Genomic DNA, 20,797 nt, shown 5'->3' with positions numbered 1-20,797 from the left:
CTCTCGGCCCGGTAAGAAGCCTAGTTGGTTGTCCCTGATCAGTAAGAGAAAAGTGTGTTTTCTGTCTCCATTTACTTCTTCGTATAAAAATTTCAAAGGAGGTTTCTTTAAAATTTTAATTGAGGAAACCGGGAGAAAGTACTTCTTTGATGGTGATATTCCAAAATTCCCTTTTTACTGGACCCGTGCCCCTGTGCGATTCAACTCTAGTTCTTACCATTCGATGACTACCGAAGAGAAGCATGGTATTGTGGTTCTAGGTCACTTCTCCCATAAGATTCCAACTCGTGCTCTGCTTCGGCTATATGTTTCTCGTAAACCCCAAGAGGATTTCACGGGTATGTGATTCTTTCGGATTTTCTCTTTGAGTAACAATAGAATTTTAACTTTGCTGAATCTGTTGGTGATGTCCAGGTTTAATGGCGGCCATGAAACCGAAGGATCGTGCTTATTTTTCTAAGCTGTTTAATCAGGCTGGAAGTTCAACTCCTCGTCTTGAGAATGAAGCTCCAGGAACAGAAAATGAAGTTGTTGAGCCTATCCCTCACTTAGAGGGTGAAGTAGCCGCGGACGCCGGAATAGGACCTTCTAAGAAGAGTAGGAAACGGGACAAGAGTAATAGAAGGTCACACTCCTCTAAGAAACATCGTCATGGTTCCGGGAGCTCTTCTCAATCGCTTTTTGAAAGAATATTCACATCGTCCACACGTTTTTCAGACTTTGTTGACTGCAATCTTGATTCCTCTGCTCGGGATATGTTCAAAGTGGTTTCTGTTCCTTCTCTAGCTGATTCGATGTTTGAATTGACTAGCCGTGCTTTTTTGATTAGTGAAGCGATAAAGGAGAAAACAAAGAGCCATGTTACTTCTGCTGAATTTGAGAAATTGAAAAGGGAAGCAGCCGAATCAAATGAGAAAATCACATTACTAAATTCTCAAATTGATAAACTTTCTTCGGTTAATAACCGACAAGAAGCTGAGAAAGAAAAGTTGAAGAATGAAAATGTCAAGCTCTCGGCCCAAACTTTGGCGCTTAACACGGAGAATCAAGAATTGAAGGGAGACATTGCTAAACTCACGGCTGCGAAGAAAATCGATGCTGAAGGCATTTCTCAATTGGAAGCAGAAGTGAACAAGTTAAAGTTGAGAATGTTCTCCTCTTTCGCTCATCTTGTTTCTCGGCCCCACGGTGGGCGCCAAAATGTTCTTACAAGGACCTAGAAACAAACTTTCTTCGCCCTCCACACGTTGACCTCTCGGCCTTCGCTTCCGGACTCCCTTCTCGGTATGATCTTTCGGTTCCCCTTACCCTTCACGTCTTATTAGATTGCCTGATGGAGACTTCCCTGTCCACTTCTAGCTCACTCGTTAATCTTTCGGTTTTTAGTCTCGGTTTCCTCTCACGGACGGGTGTGCGTACCTGAAAGGTGCTCCGATGCCAAAGTTAGATTCAGTTTTACAAGATACCAGAGTGAATTCCACTTACCTCACCTCTCAGGATGACCCTGTATTTATACTACTCTTTTATTGGGCCCAGTAGTTATTTGGACGTTTTCTCTTTGTATCAGGCCTTTACTACATACACCCGCATATTTGGGCCCAACTGGGCCCAGCTTCATGGGCTTTTGCTTAATAATATATTCCATTCTATTTTATTTCTTCCCTTATTTAGTTTACTTTCGGGTTGAGCTATCAGCTTAGTTTTCGCATTGCTTTCGGTCCAATCTCTCGGCCCGGTATACATTGCTTTCGGTCGGCCCAGTACACATTGCATTCTTTCGGTCGGCCACATTGCTTTCGGTCGGCCCAGTACAAAAACTAATGCTAAAACATAACTTGTTTTTTTTTTATTAAATAAAATTAAACATTCATCGTAGTAACCTGCAAGGTAAAATGCAATTTATTTTAAACACATTAGATTGAATAAAACTCATCCAACAGTTTAAATGTCAACCGCGTAAATTCGATTTTTTGAATCCAACAAGTACTTGGGCAATGGACCCATACAATGACCCGACCAGAATAACTTTACCCGATGACGTGTACCCTAGTTTCTTCCAGCGTCTTCCCCAACACAAAACAGGCTAATAGAAATCAGCATTCTACTTCTTTTGCATCGGTTCAGCAACTGTAGTCACTCTGGTTGAAATTGAAGGTTCTCACAGTAAAACTTGTTGAATTGAGTAATGGAAGGGAATGCGAAAAGCGACCAAATCGTGGATGTAGGATCGGTAGTGGAGGCCGTTTCAGCCGATGACGGTGATGCTCCTCTCTACAGCCTCGAAAGTCTTTGCATGCGATGTGGTGAAAACGTAAGCTTCTCCCCATTCTCCGCCACCTTTTCCTTTGGCTTTTCAATGAATTCACTTTCTACTTTTTCGCGCACCTTTGGCGTGGTTAATTTAGGGATTCAATTCTCCATTCTTTTACTATTTTTTTCTTCTTTCGGTGGACGTTGCGAAGTTAGCGCTTTGTTTTCTTCTTCCGCTGCATCAATGCGTTCAACTTGTATTCAATACTCGATTACTTTTACTCCTTCTTTTCCGTCCCTCGTAATTTATCGGGTGAACGTTAGATGTTTATGCCATGCTCATGTGTTTTTTCTTCTTCTCTGCGTCATTGCTTTTAATAGTCTATGAACAATGCTCGATTTCTTTTACTTTTTTTTTTCTCTTCCCTCGTATTTAATCGGTGAACGTTGGCGAAGTTTAAACAATGCACCTTGTTTTTTTTTTCTTTCCCCGCTTCACTGCGTTTAATTTGTATTCAATACACCATTTTTTTGCCCTTTTCCCTTCTCTCTGAATTAGTTGGTGAACTTTGTCATGTTCTAAACAACGCACCTTGTTTTTGCCTCCTCCTGCTTCGATGCGTTTAATTTATGAGCCGGTGGTGTGTTTACTTTATCCATCAATGCGTTTAGTTGGGGTTTGGGGATTGTGGGGGTGGTAGTGAACACCGCTTTGAACTCACAACTCTTTGAACTCACAACTCTTTGAACTCACAACTCCTTGAACTCACAACTCCTTGAACTCACAACTCCTTGAACTCAGGTCATATAGTTTTTATTTCGCTTAAGTTTGTGAATGTGACTTGTAATAGTACTATTTGTTTTGCATAAGTTTTTAGGAGAAATTTATCAATATAAGCCATTTTCTAGTTTATTATAATAATCAAATTTATGATGTTAAGTTTCATGTAATGGGAACTTAATTAAGCTCTTAATTAAATTGTTTGCGTGTATGAGTTGGGAACTAAGGATACGTTTTGTTCATATTGAAGGATTGGACAAAACGAATAGTTAGCACTTTGCCCAAGCAACCAAGTCACAAGGAAATCTTTTTGTTTTGTCTATTGTATCAGGGTCGGTACACTGCACAAGTGGAATAGGCTAGCACTTGGCACTAACAAAACTGTTGTCTGTTACAATTAGATGATGCACTGCACTCCTAGAATACGTTAGCACTCACTACCTAAACATTTTGCTTTCTCTATTCTGTTGGATCAATGCACTGCACATGTAGAATAGGTTTACATTCGGCACAAACAAAACTTTTTGGTTTTGTCTATTGCATCGGTTTGATGCACTACACATGTAGTATTGGTTCGTATTAGTGCAGGCAAAACTTTTTTGTTTTGTCTATTGTATCAGGTCGACAGACTCCATCTGCAGAATTGGTTTGCAGTTGGCACAAGCAAAAATTTTGTTTTTGTCTATTCATCAGGTTGATGCACTGCACTTTTACATTAGGTTTGTACAGGGCACAATCAAATTTTTTTGTTTGTTTATTGTATATGGCCAATGCACTGCACATGTTGAATTGGTAGCACTTATTGTCTTTGTATTAGGTTGGTGCACTTCACATGTAGAATAGTTAGCACTTAGCACCAGGGTTGATGCGCTGCACAAGCATTTTGGAGGTGAGCAGGCGTTGATGGTTATTCTTTATCGGTATTAATGAGATCTAGTTGAAGGGTATATCTGACTTTGGGTGGTCTTGTGCATGGAAGTAGAAGTTGCCTGCGTTTAGTTCAACTTTTTTTTTTGAAGAAATAATAATTTATTTTTTGTTAGAGTACTAATCGAATAGTTAGGATAAAGGAGCAATAATGTCATAGTACTAATTTATTTACAAGCAACATTATTACCCGAGTAATTGAGTAATGAATATTTACATTTTTTGTGTGTTTCGTCTTTTGTGTTGTTCTATCCAGGGCCATGTTAAAAATCAAGGAAACAATTATTTATCGCTCAACAAATGAGTCAAATTCACCCTAAGTCTTAATATTGTATCTTCATCCAAAATATTTAAATTTTATCATCTGACTTGAATTTCTGTCATGTTTGTCAGGGGATTACAAGATTTTTATTGACTTTAATTCCCCACTTCAGAAAGGTATGTCTTGTCTATTGCTCCATTTGCTCTTGTGATTGGCAAGTTGTTACTGTTAGTAGGTATTGGGATATATCATATATGTAGTTAAATTTCATCTTTATTTCTGTCTTTCCTTATGTTTAGGCCTCATTCACTTTTCTCCCTGATGTTATTTGTTACATATTTCAATTAAATGAATTAGCATTATTGATTCACAAATTACATAATGGATCGTAATACATATTATTTTTATCTGCTGTTTCTTTTGTTTTGTCTGTCCATTAGTTTTCTGAAATATAACTCATTGTCACATTTACCTTTCCTGCAGATTTTGTTATCAGCTTTTGAATGTCCACATTGTGGTGAGAGGTAAACGGCCCTTTAGTTTATGCCCTCTCCGTGTGCGTTGAACATAATTAGTTCCTTTGATCTTCCTCTTAATTTTTCTTTCTTTTATAATTATTGATTTTATCTGTTAGGAACAATGAAGTACAGTTTGCTGGTGAAATTCAACCACGTGGTTGTTGTTACACTTTGAAGATTCCATCAGGCGAGCAAAAGGTTGGTTTGTTCAAATTTCAATTCCCCATCCCCAAATGATTATTTTATATAACATAAGAAAACATATATGGCGCCTAGGTACTCCAATGCCTCTATTAGCTATCTTCTTCCCATTCAGTTAACATCCATGCTGAGGTTCTTGACACTAGTGACTGACTGTTAGGCAGGAAAATAAAGACAGCACTTGGAGGGTGTATCATAGAAGGAAATTTAAAAATAAAGGTTAAGCGGGTTAGTTAGTTGTGGTGAGGGGGTCTTTAAATAAAGACCAACCTGCTGTGGGGGAGGGGATATCTGAATTGTTGTAAGAAGTTGACAGGATTAAACCTGTGTGAAAGGAGCTATTCTCCTTTGTAACCCTTTTGGGTGTTCTGTTCTGCATTGTAATAAAACAGAGTTTTCTTTCTTCTTGCTGTGTTTGGGAGGGAATTCTGGTTTTTCTGTCTAGGAACCTAACAGTTGGTCCGACCTGCCGGATCTGAAAAAACAGAGAGTGAGGAAGAAAAGATGGAACAGAGGATGGCAGCAGTAGAGAAATTTACCAGCGAACAATTGAAATGGAATTCTGAAATAAAAGCAGAAATTATGGGGTTGAAAGAAGGCATGCTGGAGTTAAAAGAAATCAAAGAAATGTTGCGGGATCTCAAGAAAGGAGATAGAAGGTCGGAAGGGGGAGAGAGTTCGGTGAATGGTGAGGAAAGAGTGGAGGAACCATCAAGGCAGGATAGCCAATGGGAAAAGATGAAGGAAGGAGAGATGAAGTCGTGGGGTAGGAGAGTGGAGTTACCGGGGTTTGAGGGCGAGGACCCAATGGGTTGGCTGGCCAGAGCTGAAAAATTCTTTGAGGTGCAGAATGTGATAGCAGGGGAAAGATTAAAACTGGCCTTCATCAGTATGGAGGGAAGCGCCAGTCCTTGGTTCAGTTTTTGGAGAAAGAACTCCAAGAATCCTTCTTGGGAAGAGTTTTCCATGGCGCTGAATAGGAGGTTTGGGGGAAAGGAGAGAAGTTCTGTTTTTGAGAAGCTGGCGAAGATCAAACAGAATGGAAGAATTGATGAATACATTCAAGATTTTGAGATGTTAGTGTCACAAGCACCACAGACAGGGGAGGAACAGCTGCTGGGGTATTTTTTTGCTGGATTACAGTCCAAGATTCGTAATCAAATCAGACCGCATGACCCCAAAGAATTGATGAGAGCCATGGAGATTGCGCTGGATGTTGAGGAGTCCTTCAGGGAAGAAAAAATTAGCAGTTTTGGGCATAGGAATAATGCGTCTTTTCTGCATTATCAAGGAAGCACCGGGATAACATGCCACACAAATTTGCATAAGGGGAATAGTGGGCCAGTCTCGTCTAGTTTGACTAGCACAGCAAGGAATGAGTCTTCTTCTTCCAATAGAGAGTTTCGGCCAGGAGAAGGATCCAGAAACAGGGGGTCCAGGACCCTTCCCTATCCCGAATATGTGAGAAGAAGGGAAGAGGGAAGATGTTTCCATTGTGGAGGGGCGTACGGTCCCGGACATCGCTGCCCTGAAAAGAATTTGAGGGTTATCATTTTTGCAGAAGATGAGGGAGACCCTACAGAGGTGAATCATTCTGGGTGGGGACAGATTGAGGAAGATTTGGAAAAAGAACATCAAGGAGCAGTGACCTGATTTCAACCTTGAGGACAAGGTTGTTTTGTCATAAATGAGTAATGTTAGGCAGGAAAATAAAGACAGCACTTGGAGGGTGTATCATAGAAGGAAATTTAAAAATAAGGGTTAAGCGGGTTAGTTAGTTGTTGGGTTAGTTAGTTGTGGTGAGGGGGTCTTTAAATAAAGACCAACCTGCTGTGGGGGAGGGGATATCTGAATTGTTGTAAGAAGTTGACAGGATTAAACCTGTGTGAAAGGAGGATTAAACCTGTGTGAAAGGAGTTATTCTCCTTTGTAACCCTTTTGGGTGTTCTGTTCTGCATTGTAATAAAACAGAGTTTTCTTTCTTCTTGCTGTGTTTGGGAGGGAATTCTGGTTTTTCTGTCTAGGAACCTAACAATGACCTAGTTTGAAGGATGGTTTTTCATACTTTTGCATCCATGTTTAGCTAGAAGACCATTGTTGTTGAAGTCAATATTTACCATCTGGAAAATCCCTTTCTTCTTATTTATGAAGCCCTTCCCAATCCATTCGTGATCTTCTCCATCTTGGACTGTTCAACCTTTTCTTTGTCATTCCATTGTTGCCTTAGAGTATTGCCACCTATAACTTTTATTATTGCACCTTCCTTTGGCTGTAGCAACATTTTCAGTTTAGTAATCCTTACCATAGAAGTTAATTTTGTGGGATTGAGCTTGACCCTATGCTCAAACTCTATGATGGTAACAAAGGCAATCCTAAATCAATTGTTGGGTCACCTACATTGACCAATTCCAGACTTATAGTCCTTGGCATAGGGGGTGTTGGTTCAAATGCATATTAATTAAGGACAATCCTTGCCCACCATAATTTGCAGCCACGTGCACCTTCATTATGGTAGGTGAGTGGGTAAGTATAAATCCCGCATAAAACTTGGAAAATTGTGTGGTTAGGTTAAATCCTAAACCTAAATACTAAGATAGTTCAACAACATAATTTTCTAGTCCCAAGTTAAGATCCCCAATTTACGAGTTTTTAATCTCCTTATCCTAGGTAGAATATTGAGTTTAGCATTGTAAAGGACATCTATCATGTAATGATATAAAACTATTTGAAGCAAAATGCATGCAATCAAGATTGTAAAACTTGAGAGTTCATAGAAACTTGTGAAGGCTTTTGTAAACTTGACTCAAACTTGTAAGAGTTTACTTACCATAAAAAATATTAACAATAAATAACATAGTAATTATACATTTGAACTCCATAATAAAACAATTGTTAAAACAAAAACTTGGCAATAAAACAATACAGTCAACTACAAAAGTAAAGCATCTCGGGTTGTCAATAATACATTTCTACTAAATAAGTTTAAACTACATCAAATAATTAAGAAATAAAATATTATCTCTAATACTTGTTATGGTGAATGTATGATTATTTGGGATTATCTTATTTTGATTTGTAAACTTGTCTTTGTGGTTTGCCGTTATGATGATTTGTTTATACAAGTGTCTAACAAGTTTAATGAATGTAGATGCTAAATCGTCAAGTGGTTAAATCAGAATCTGCTACCATTAAGGTACTCAAATTTGTTTTGTTTATTTTCTTCATATTTATATAAACCTGTGTACCCTATTTCCTATTTAGATTGTAATCTTCAAAATTCTTTAGTTCATTAACACCTTGGTTCTTGTCTCTTTGAAGTCTAGGGCTAAGCCACATAGTCTTAGTTGAGCTGATATTATCTACCTACATACCTACATACCTATTTATCTGTATGTCTATTTGTTTACATAGATAGTTAGAAAGATAGATATTTTTATGAAAGAAGTAATTTAAGATGTTGCTTATAAATTTTAATGACTAATCTGGTTCTATTATTCAAAATTTATAGTCTGCTTTGTAATAAATTTATTCAAAAGGCAACCTTATATGTATATGATTGTGCAGATACCTGAACTGGATTTTGAGATTCCACCAGAGGCTCAACGTGGTAGTTTGTCAACGGTACTTCTAATACATATTTCAATTTACTTTGTTGTTTCCCATTCCTGGCAATGACAAGTTTGCTTGTTCAATTTTTTTTTCTGGGTAGGGCAGGGGGTTACCCATTATTTCATTTGTCAGTGAAAATCTCGAGTCTCAACATTGTATTTCTATTTAAGATGGCTAAATTTACTCCGCATGTGTATAATCATCTAGTGAGTAAACATGTCAGTGTCCTTTCTGTTTGGTCGAAACAATTGTTGAATTAAAAAGAAGAGATTGCTATCCTTTTTTGTCTTTTTTTTTTGTTTGATTTAGTGTAGATTTTTTAAGCTTTTGGTTCGACTCTTGATCATATCATAGGTTTGGCAATTTCTATATGCACCCTTTATTTAGTAGCCAGGAAGATTTTTATTCAATTAAATTAATTGAAACAGTACATCAACTTCTATATATAGAGAACTATAACCCTAAAGTAATTATTACAAAGAGATCTCTAGAATCTTCTATAGCTTCTAACAACTTCTAGTAGTACATTTATATCCTACTAACAACACTCCCCCTTAAGCTGGCGAATGGATATCTATCATTCCCAGTTTGCATGTGAGATCATGAAATTGTTAAGTGGGAAGACCTTTTGTAAACAAGTATGCTAACAAGATGGCACATAAGATGTAATGATAAGGCCACTATCTAGTTTCTCTTTAAGAAAGTGTCGATCTATCTCTATATGTTTGGTCCTATCATGCTGAATTGGATTGTGAGCAATGCTAATAGCTGACTTATTATCACAATAAAGAATCATATACTCTTCACATGCCACTTTAAGATCTTTTAGAATAATTCTCAACCATAATAATTCACATTCCCCTTGTGCCATAACTCAGAATTTAGCCTCTACAGTAGACCTTGCAACAACATTTTGTTTCTTACTTCTACTCACCAAATTTCTAGCAAAAAACATGCAATATCCTAAGGTGGATTTCCTATTTGTGACACCCTTCAAAATTTACATTAGTATACACTTCCATTCTTAATTTTCCATTCCTTTTGAACAATAATCCCCTTCCTGGATTGTCTTCAAATATTGAGGGATTCTATTCACAACTTGTAAATGTCTCTCACTTGGATTAGGCATAAACTGACTAACTACACTTACAACATAGGCTATGTCAGGTCTAGTGTGACCTAAGTAAATGAGCTTCCCCACAAGTCTTTAATATTGACCTTTATTCACAGTAGTTCTGCCTTCATCATTTATAATTTACGGCTTTGTTCTATAGGAACTCTAGTGGTCTTGCAATCAATCTTACTTGTTTATTTTAGAAGATTAAGAGCATACTTTCTTTGGGAGACAAAGATCCCTTTCTTCGAGTAAGCTCAATGTTGTTAAACTCGAGGATAGAAAGAGGATCGGAAAAGAGATAAAATTTTGTAACTCGACCCATAAAGGGTTAGTGGTATATGAAAAATAATGTGAATATGAAAAATAATATTGAATATATAAAATAATTAGACATATATAGTATAATTCGCAAGATTAATGCATAAAATAATTAATAAATTAATAAATATTTAATACAAATAATCTGTCTACGTTAGGTCTTTATATTAGTAAACTGTTGTGCCTTGCTTCCACATTAGGTTTGTGTTTATATTAGTAAACAATGGTGCCTTTAACAAGGCAAGGGAGTAGAAGAAAGGGAAAATAAAGAAGGAACAAAACATGCCTATATAAAAGGCAGTGGGGAGAGGGAAAGGCGCAACGACGAAGAGGTGCGACAACGGAGAGGTGAACAACGGAGGAGCGCGTGATGGAGGGGTGAGTGGCAGAGAGCCGCGGTAACGGAGGTGCGAGTTTGATATTAGGGTTATTCTCGGACATCATTTTCAGAGTTTTTTTTTCAATAGGCTGAGCCGTGACTCCTTGATTCTTTGATCCGGCTACCGACTCGTTAGATCGCTCCGATCCATTTAGGTAGTGATCCACCGTGCGATCCGACACGATTTCTTCTAAAAAATTGCAAGATCGTACAATCTTACGATCTAGATCATGATTTTAACAACATTGAGTAAGCTACTTCTATCCCAAGGAAGTACTTTAATTTCCTAGATCCTTCATTTCAAACTGAGTAGCAATCTTTTCTTTTCAAGATTTGTTTCTCATGTTCATCATCTTCTTAAAGGCATAAATATATTGCTCAATTTTGGTATCAAGCAAGCTTGTCATTTAATCTTGTAAGATTGAAGAGTTTTCAAGATATGATTGCTGCTATAGGTGCTTATGGACCTAATTTGCCAGCTCCTACCTACCATGAGATTAGAGTTCCACTCCTCAATAAGGAAATTGAGTACACTGAAGAATTGTTGAAAGATCATAAATTGCATTGGACTAAGCATGGTTGTTCTATCATGTCAGATGCATGGATTGATTGGAAGCAACGATGTTTGATTAACTTTTTGGTGAGCTCTCTTGTAGGGACAATGTTTGCCAAGTCGATTGATGATTCTAAATTTGTGAAGACAGGAGAAAAACTCTCCGAGATGCTTGATGCCCTTTTGGAGGAGATTTTTAGAAGAAAATGTGGTTGAAGTTATCATAGATAATGGTATTAATTATGTCTTGGTTGGTAAATTATTGGAAGAAAAAAGACATAATCTTTATTGGACTCCTTGTGCTGCCTATTGTATAGATTTGATGCTTGAAGACATTGGAAAAATTCCTTTGTAGTTCCTTGAGTTTATTGAGATAATTTACAAATAAGAGGGAATTGGTAAGACATGCAATTACAAGGTTTTCTACCTCTTATTTATCATTACAAAAGTTGTATCAAAAGAAGGGAAATTTGAGAAAGATTTTCACTTGAAATGAATGGAGCAAGAACAAGCTGTCTAAGGAAGCTAAGGGTAAAGAACCTACACAAATTGTTCTTATGCCTTCATTTCGGAATCATGTTATATTTACTGCCAAAGTCATGACTCCTCTTCTTCATGTACTTTGTTTGATTGATAGAGAGAGAAAAGCAACTATGCGTTATAAATATGAAGCAATGGAGAAAGTCAAGGAAACAATAATGAAGTCATTCAATAACCACGAAAGTAAATACAAGGATGTATTTACAATCATTGATAATAGATGGACATGCCAATTTCGTTGCCCCTTGCATGCAATTGGTCACTTTTTGAATCCAAAGTTCTATTGTCCTAACCCAAAAATGGAATATGATTTGGAAGATACAAATGGATTGTATGCTTGCATTAAGAGGTTGGTGCCAAGTAAAGATGTGCACAAAAAAATTTATTTGACTTGCCTCTTTATAAAAGTTGAAGTGTTCTCTGCCAAAGAATCAAGGAAGACCACAACCCCAGGTGAGACAATTAAACGCTATCTAAATTGGGTTAAGATGTAAATTATATCATATAATGGTTACATTCTAAGTTTTTTTACTTTTATAGCTCAATGGTGGAAGAATTATGGGCACGTAGCTCCCAACTTATAAAAGCTAGCAATTACGATTTTAAGTTTGATATGTAGTTCATCGGAATGTGAGCGCAATTGGAGTTTATTTGAGGAAGTAATAATTATTTCTCATAACATGACTCATTTCATTATTATTTTGTAGAATGTAGAAATAAATTAATTCACATTATACTTGTAGATTCATTGAAAAAAAGGAATAGGCTGTACAAAACGTTGCATGATTTGGTTTACGTAACCAACAACTTGCTCAAAGATACAATATTAGAGATAAAATAGACCCTATTGTATTCAATGGCATGGATGAGTGCAATGAGTGTCATTGTTATCACTTTTCGGTTATGGCGGCGCCATGGCGGAAGACGGTGGCGGATTTTCCGACCACCGCCACAACAAGGCGGTGGTGATGCGGTTTTCCCTTGGAGGTCGCTTTTGGCATCTCAGAAAGCTAACGAAAAACGGAAATATCGAAAAAGGCAGAGAAAAACACTGTGACAACGACGACGAAAGTAACAGCGGCAGCGCACGCTGCGACGATAGCAAAAAATGAAGAAGGGACCTTCGACGCATGAAGAAGATAAAACACCTAAACCTAATTTTGAAAAAACCCTAATAAGTTTGGGCCTTTGGCCCATTCCAACTTTTAACTAATAAAACCCTAAAATCCTCATTATTAAAATAAAATTTGAATGTGCTGCAGCTGCATCAGTTATTTAACCTAATTAAGAGTTCAAAACCTACTTAAATTAAGTTTGGGCCTTTGGCCCATTCCAACGGTTAACTAATAAAACCTTAATTATTCAAATAAAATTTGAATGTGTTGCGGCTACATGAGCTGTTAAACCTAATTAAGAGTTCAAAACCTACCTAAAATTAGTTTTTTTTGGGCCCATTTTTGACCCATTTAAAACATTATACTTATTGCAATCCACAATACATTTTTTTATCTCCGCCACAACACCTTCCGCCATAACCCGTTATGGTTTCTGTTATAACTTTATAAAGGATTTATGGGGTCTCCGATATGATCCGTTATTCAATATCGATAACATTGATGAGTGGTTAGTGGGGCAAGTAGATGATGATGATGATAATGATAATGAAGAGGGGGGAAATGAGTTGGTTTTTGATGATGATTCCACTCTAAATTAGGCAACTGCTTATGAAGCTTTAGATGTTGGAGAACTAATAATTTACACAAGACAAGTAACCAGTAAAAGAAAGCAACCATCAAGTGGTTGTGGTATTGTCATTGGATCTTCTCATGCTTCTAAGAAAGGTCTAGCTGCAACTCCATCCCCAACAAGGAGGGGCAAAGGGAAGATTCAAATCGGGGTTGGGAATGAATTGCATGATAGCTTTGATTTTGAGTTTGAATAATTACTTAACTTTGACTAGAGTTTCTCTGAAGGGGAAGACGGGGGATATGCCCCATTGGATAATATTGAAGAAGAGTCGGATAGTTAGAAACATAAGATAAATATTACCATGTCCAACTATTGGGATACGAGTCCCATTGGCAAGAGTAATGTAATTACCAGGAAAAGAAACACATGACATTAAAAGAGATGAGTGAGGTGTCATATGGTCTGTCGCACCAAAGTCTAGAACTCAAGAGTCCTTGCATAAATTTTAAGAAACATCAAAAGAGGAATTAGAGTTCTTACCAGTCATGGTTACGAAGCAAGTACCACAAGGTGGCTTACTGACAGACTCCATGAGAGATTTTAAACGTTCAATTTCAGCATGTAATGCAGGCATTCCATTGTCAATTGAAGAGGATGAAGGAAGATCATCATTACTTAGTAGAGTTGCCGTGATAAGATAAATAGTAAGAATTTCTTAGTCTCCCTTGTAAGTATAATGAAACATTAACACAAAAAACTTCAGTGACAGTGAAAGGTCGTAGAAATAGGCCCCAACATTGTGAGCTCTAATACTAACTTAAATGAAATAATATGAATGAAAGAAGATTTTTATTCAATTATATTAATTGAAACAAGACATCAACCTTTATATATAGAAAACTTTAACCCTAGAGTAATTATTACAAAGAGATATCTAGAATCTTCTACAACTTCTAACAACTTCTAGTAGTACATTAATATCCTACTAACATGAAGCTTCTACTAGTACATTTAATATCCTACTAACAACAAGGAATGTAAATCGTGGGCATCAGAGAACTCTTAACTTTCTTTTGTGAAAATTCATGAACATTGAACAGTTGAAAATTTGTAATCAAATGATTCAACAATATCTTTTGTTGTGTAATTATAGGTGGAAGGGATACTTATGAGAGCAACTGATGAACTTCAAGCCCTTCAAGAGGAACGCAAAGTACTATTTGTTTCTGCGCTATATTTTTATTTGATGCATGCATTCTTCTTTAAATAACTTAATTAATGTTATGCTTTCTACCCTCTAGAAAGTGGCTCCGGAGACAGCTGGAGCAATTGATCAGTTCTTGGTGAAACTGCGAGCCTGTGCAACAGGAGAATCATGCATCACATTTATTCTTGATGATCCTGTCGGAAACAGCTTTATTGAAAACCCGTAAGAGATTATACCTTGTAGAAGTATTTTTTTTAAATGAGTAAAAGTATTTTTATTAGAGAAGAGATTATAACAATAGAGGCTAAGGTATCCTCACATACAAGTAAATGACAAAAGGTATTCAGTGATAGCATATGAATTAGCAACCTCCTGGATTTGTTGCTCAAGAGTGGAGTGTGGTTTAGTATGTAAAGTGCTGATCTCTGTATGGGCTAAAATTTAGTCACATTGTGCTTGTGCTTGACTTTGGATTGGATACATTCTTTTATGAATCACACCATATTGTACCTTTTAACTTATTTTAAATTGGTCAAGACAAACATGTATTTGTTGGTGAGGCAAACTTGTACCTTCATTTGGTACTTGGTAATATTAGTCCAATGTTTTAGCTAGTACTATTTTAAGTAAATGCAGAACACATTGAATAGGTTTGCACCATCATCTGATCCATCGTTGACGATCAAGTTTTATGAGAGAACTCCTGAGCAGCAAGCATCATTGGGATACCTTGTTGATTCTGCACAGGCTGAAGGAACTCATGTTGATGCCCCGGGAGGCGGAGAAGCTGTGACTACTGATCAAGTGAGGAGAGAACCACATGGATCAGTAGGGGCAACAGCTGGCCATCGTGCCATTGCACAGAGTAACAGTGCAGAAATTGCTGAAGCCTTGTTTCGATATACTGCACCAGAAGAGGTACAATTGCTGAACTATATAGTTCTGTGTACTGAGCTTTGGCCTTATGTGTTTGTTTATTCAATGTCAAGTTGCTGCCTTTTTTTGACAGGTGATGACTTTCCCTTCTACTTGTGGTGCCTGTGCTGCTAGTTGTGAGACTCGAATGTTTGTCACCAGTATCCTCTTAGCACTTTTCATACTTCCCTTGGGATATTGTTTGATTATGTTACATTTCTTTAGAAGGATTCTGTCATTTTAAGCTCGATGTAAAATTTATTGGGTTAAAGAAGATTTATATTGTGTATGCAAGAGTACATAGCTTTGTGGGGTAAAATAAAATTATATAAACTATTGGGGCTTATTTTTTTTTATTCCATGTTTGTATTTCAGTTGAAATTTGGAGCTTTAGCACCTTTTTGATCTGCAAAAAGTGAAATTACATAAAATAGGGATAGTTTTTCTTTATTTCAACTTCCGTTGTGATTCTATGTTTCATGTATTTCAGTTGAAACTTGAAGCTTAGTGTCATCTACTTGGTGCTGAATAGTTTTTGGATAACCATGTGTTCTATTAAAAATCCTGAACATGATCTACTTTCAAATTTCAGAAACTTGACTATGGATTTATGCTAGCTACACAACATTAATTTCAAATGAAACATCTGTCTACAGTGTTGCATGTATTCTGATTGCTGATAGGGTAAAAACTAGATAATATTTATTTGCTTGCTTGATAACGGTCATACTCTTCAAAATATGCCATGTGCCAATTTTATATTCTATATTATTGCTTAGCAATTTCCGGCATTTCTTCCACAAGCTGTTGATCTTAACAATGGACAGATATTCCTTACTTCCAAGAAGTAATTGTTATGGCATCCACATGTGATGCTTGTGGCTACCGCAACTCTGAGGTATGCTGATTTCTTGAGTGTAGCTCTGTCTTTTTAGGGCTGGAATAAACATTAATTTTCCATCTTGCAGTTGAAACCTGGTGGACGAATTCCTGAAAAAGGAAAAATAATTACTCTTTCTGTGAAAAATGTCAATGACCTGAGCCGTGATGTAATAAAGGTCTGTAATTCTTTGTGATCTTAACTAATTTCAACCCATCAGTTTCTTAATTTGTATATGTTTAGTGATGAATCATGGATCTTGTAGTTTATCCTTGCATTTAGAGAGCATATATTTTTTCTTGTTTCTAGTATGTAATTACTACAAATTGGGATCAGTAAAAGAAATCTCATTAGAAAAGAAGGTAGTTTGGACTTTGGTTATTGAGCTACTCAAATGTAGGGAAAAATGTAAGCTTCCAAACCTGTTTTGCAGAAAGTGTAAAGTAACTAAGGATAAAAACTAATCATGAGTACTCTTTCAGTGCCACTTTAAAGTTTTGCAATTTATTTTGACATCTCCCTTGCATGAAGCTATAGCATTTTAAGGAATCAAATTCGCATTTTGGGGTTTTTAGAAGCCTGAAATGATTTTTTCATCAAGAGATAACCTAGAAACGTTAACACCAACATGTACTGTTTTCAATGATATATCAAAAGTTGTAATGATACACACACAGTCTTGCTAAGTTAACCTGTGAAATATGTCCTGATGGTACCCATATAGGCCTGACCATTTAAACATTATTTTATGCAATCTGAGATCTATACATTTTATATCTATTGACTGAGTAGTTTGGTTTGATTAGTCTGATACTGCAAGTGTAAAAGTTCCGGAAGTTGACTTGGAGCTGGCAAGCGGAACCCTTGGAGGAATAGTTACAACTGTTGAAGGTTTAATTACAAGAATTAGTGAAAGTAAGTATCCTTCTATCAGTCACACAAACTATATAGGCAGCATCCTAATGAGACAGGAGGAAGGAAAGGACATCGTAGTACCCATACACTTTGTTCAGCTTCAATTGTAACAAAATGATGAAAACATTTTTCTTTTCAATAGATCTTTCAATTTTCAACCACTTGAGCATCATTATTTATTTCTTTCATTCCAAATAATCTATCTCAAATATGTTTTAAAAGTCTTCTAAATGCCAAATTTGTATCTGTTTTGGATGGGTGGAGTTTAAACTGTTCTCTTTTGTCATGTTTATGATGTTCCTGATCCCGTGGTGTGATTTAATTTTTAATATAATCTATTTATTTTTGCTAGAATGTATCAATGTAGAATATAATTTTATGTGATTTGTATGTACAGGCCTTGAGAGGGTCCATGGCTTTACTTTTGGAGACAGTCTTGATGAAAATAGTAGAAGCAAGTGGATAGACTTTAAAGCAAGGCTAAACAAGGTAATACGTGACTATTTTATGAGAGTTGGTTTAAATTTCTCCATATATGTTTACTATATAATTCTATTTATCAGGTTATTATTGCAATTTTTTATATTTATTCTTTACACAATGTTTTGTGGCTGACTGGGAAAAGAGGGAAGAGGAGCAATACATAACTTCAGGCATTGTATATTCTTTTGTATTTCTAAAATAATCTTGTCTTTATTTCTTGTTCTCTTTTAGGAGGATATGTTGTCCCGTTTTGTACCTCTTTCGACACCTCACTTTGAAAAATTTAGTAAAAAAGAAATGGACGACAAAGAGAATAGGGTTCACGGAATTTTAACCAAATGCATTGTAACAAGAAGGGTCACTTTGAGCAACAAAGACCTGTGGTCATATTCCATGCTACTTTTGGGCTACATTATGCCTCTTTAATACCAGCAACTAATAGACTGCATCGGTCTTTGTGTCTTTGAATTTGAAGGCTTTGATTTGACTTAACCTATTTAAACTTATTGGTTCAAGGTCTTGGATCCCACTTTTTTTATCTGCATTCTTTCATTGTATGCAGCTTCTTAGCTTGGAAGAACCTTGGACTCTAATTCTTGATGATGCATTAGCCAATTCTTTTGTAGCACCTGCAACTGATGATCTGAAAGAGGACAATCAATTAGCTTGTAAGATTTCCAACTCAGACATCAAGCTATACTTTGAGCAGATAAAGTTCACATTTTCTGAGTTGAAATTCTGAATTCCATTTCCATGATGCCAATTCTTTTTCTATACATATGGAAAGTTGAAACATCAATTTTTTGTTCCTTAAAATATCTTATTCGATTCAACTATCGGAGTTGCTGGGGATCCCGAGTCCAGTATAGACCATCATGTAAATAAACAAACAAACAGAAGTAGGTTTATTTCAGACATTTCCCCTTGTTGGGACTCGTGTTTCAACCTTTTGCTTTACAGTGTGCCCTGAGTAGCCTGCATAATTGGATTTGTGATGAATCGGTCTAATGTGCTGTATGTGTAAATATGATTCTGATTGTTTAATGCTGTGTTTAAATATGGTGCATAGTTTTTCATGTAAATATATTCATGTTTTGTGGTTTTCTGTTTTGCAATTGGTATTTCTCCAGTTGAGGACTACGAGAGGTCATGGGAACAAAATGAAGAATTAGGTCTGAATGATATGGACACCTCTTCTGCCGAAGTTGGTGATGCACCAACCAATACTTCTAAAACTGAGTGAAGATCATGTAATTTCCTCTCCTCACATCCCAACCAAAACAAATGGAAGTATTTTTGTGATAGTTTGATATCATCGAGAGAATGGAAAAGTCTGTTGTCTTGAGCCTCATTTCATTGGCTTATTGATATATTTTAATGTAAGCCCATTAACTTGTATCATCCGTTAGAATAGTTGTCTGAAAAATGTAACTTCGTGAGTTAGTAAGTTAATTGCTTTTTATTTTTATTTTTCTGGTTTTGTGGCCATCTGATTTTATTTCTTAGAGCAATTTTTTTCTTCTTTCCCCTTTTTAGCACAGCGGCGATAATTATCAAAGGTTGTTATCAGTGAATGTGAATATTAGTATCAACAAAGTATTTCGATTAAGGATTGGTAGGATATTGAAAATATTCATGGTTAGTAATAAGAAAAGGAAGATAAGGAAAAACAGTAAATTAATTATCAACGAGTATTCTCAAAGGTGATTGTTCTTACAAAAAAGGGACCAAGAACACTCGAACCGAAACGATAAGATGGCCTCCTTCTTGATCTTCTGATTTCGGGCTATACTCTCGGTTTGCTATTGGGCTGGACTGCTTGTGTTCCTCTCGGCTGCTTCTTTCGGCTATTCCTTTCGGTTGATGTTCCTCACGAGTGGGGGGATGTACCTGCAAGTTGCTCCGATGCCAAAGTCAGAGACAATGTAATGGTTTTTTCAGATAAAACTAAGCTTACCTTTTTCTTGTGTTGACTTCCTATTTATAGGGTTTCGTTGATGGGCCTTCTACAGTACTTTTGGACTTTCTTCCCACACCTTTTTATTATTTTTACACCCCCTTGTGCAAGTTCCTTATATTATCCTTTTAGGTTTCGGTCCAGACCTTTCGGTTTTTGTTTAACACTTTGTTCATTGAACATGTAGTTCTCGGCATATAGTTCTCGGCATGTAGTTTTTGTTTAACACTTTGTTCATTGAACATGTAGTTCTCGGCATATAGTTCTCGGTTTTAGGCTACTAGTACACTGGCCCCCGAGACAAAAATAATTTATTTATATTGAAAGTATTTGTTGTCTTGATAAAATATAATTGTTGAGTTTTGATTTGATGTGGTATTTAATGCCTTGGTTTTCGTAATGCACTTTTCTGAAAGTATGTGATTTGACACGAGATGCCTATCTGAACCGTTAGATCAAATATTTTTGAATAATTTTGTTGATCAGAACGTTTCAAATTCTAGGGTTCTCGTGGGTTATAAATAGGTTCCCCTTTGAACCTTTTTATGATTGTGAAACCTTTCGCTTTTTTAAGCCAGAAGCTCATTTTCCATCATCAGTTGATTTTGGCAAAGGTAATGTCTCTTTCAAGCCTTTCTGCTAGTGATGATTGTTCGAGCGCGGGTGGGGAATCAACTGGGCGAGTGGTTCGGGCAGAGGATCATCCAGACTCAAAGTCTTCATCTGCTACCCCTTCTTGCATGAATGACTCTAATGCAGCCCCTACTGTTGATGTTTCTCAAGAAACTGATTTGATGTCGGCTCGGAAAAACCTTCGTCCAGGTTATCAGTGGGTTAACCCTAGAGTTCGGGAATATTTTTCGAAGTATCGTTCTGCTATGGAACTGCGTAATTTTCTTTCTCATTCTCAGATATATTATTCTGATATTGAGAACGATATTATTTCTTTTCGGCGTGTTGGAGATGCTGATAACGTTTGCCATGGCCGAGAAGATGATAGCTATGAGTTTTTCTATTTTTATGCTTGCTTTTTTAGAGACCTTCACATTCGATTGCCTTTGAATAACTTTCAAATAGGCGTACTTAATTTTCTTAATGTTGCCCCTACTCAGCTTCACCCTAACGGGTGGGCTGCCATGCAAGCTTTTAGTATTTTGTGTAAATTACTGTCGCTTTCTCCTAGTCCTGCTTCGTTCTTGTATTATTATTGTTCTCGGCCTGGTAAACGATCAGGGTGGCTTTCTCTTATTAGCAAATCCAACGTTTGCTTCCTTAAACCTTTTACGTCATCATATA

The 20,797-nt window shown here is 36.6% G+C and overlaps 2 protein-coding genes and 1 pseudogene across 3 annotated transcripts; all 3 read left to right on the top strand.

Moving 5' to 3' along the window:
- Positions 1 to 2,179: 2,179 nt before the first annotated feature.
- Positions 2,180 to 19,012, top strand: LOC150027670 (uncharacterized). The gene is made up of 16 exons (XM_090301986.1): positions 2,180 to 2,311; positions 4,352 to 4,396; positions 4,704 to 4,744; positions 4,855 to 4,936; positions 8,088 to 8,132; positions 8,504 to 8,560; positions 14,298 to 14,357; positions 14,446 to 14,573; positions 15,002 to 15,269; positions 15,361 to 15,427; positions 16,094 to 16,164; positions 16,235 to 16,324; positions 16,953 to 17,061; positions 17,459 to 17,550; positions 18,107 to 18,212; positions 18,675 to 19,012. The coding sequence occupies exons 1-16, from the start codon at positions 2,186 to 2,188 to the stop codon at positions 18,785 to 18,787; spliced, it is 1,500 nt and encodes a 499-aa protein (XP_090158112.1). The 5' UTR covers positions 2,180 to 2,185; the 3' UTR covers positions 18,788 to 19,012.
- On the top strand, positions 5,535 to 6,606 carry LOC150027672 (uncharacterized). The gene has a single exon (XM_090302635.1). It carries the CDS (start codon positions 5,540 to 5,542, stop codon positions 6,590 to 6,592), a length of 1,053 nt encoding a protein of 350 aa, XP_090158761.1. The 5' UTR covers positions 5,535 to 5,539; the 3' UTR covers positions 6,593 to 6,606.
- On the top strand, positions 10,710 to 13,934 carry LOC150027671 (uncharacterized; annotated as a pseudogene). Its single transcript, XR_016520761.1, has one exon. The product of XR_016520761.1 is annotated as an uncharacterized LOC150027671 (transcript).
- Positions 19,013 to 20,797: the final 1,785 nt, after the last annotated feature.

Source organism: Phaseolus vulgaris, chromosome 5, assembly GCF_051622355.1.
Source record: "Phaseolus vulgaris cultivar YP4 chromosome 5, ASM5162235v1, whole genome shotgun sequence".
NCBI classification, from domain to species: domain Eukaryota; kingdom Viridiplantae; phylum Streptophyta; class Magnoliopsida; order Fabales; family Fabaceae; genus Phaseolus; species Phaseolus vulgaris.
The sequence above is the reverse complement of the archived record's forward strand: the minus strand, read 5'-3'. Positions and strand labels throughout refer to the sequence as shown.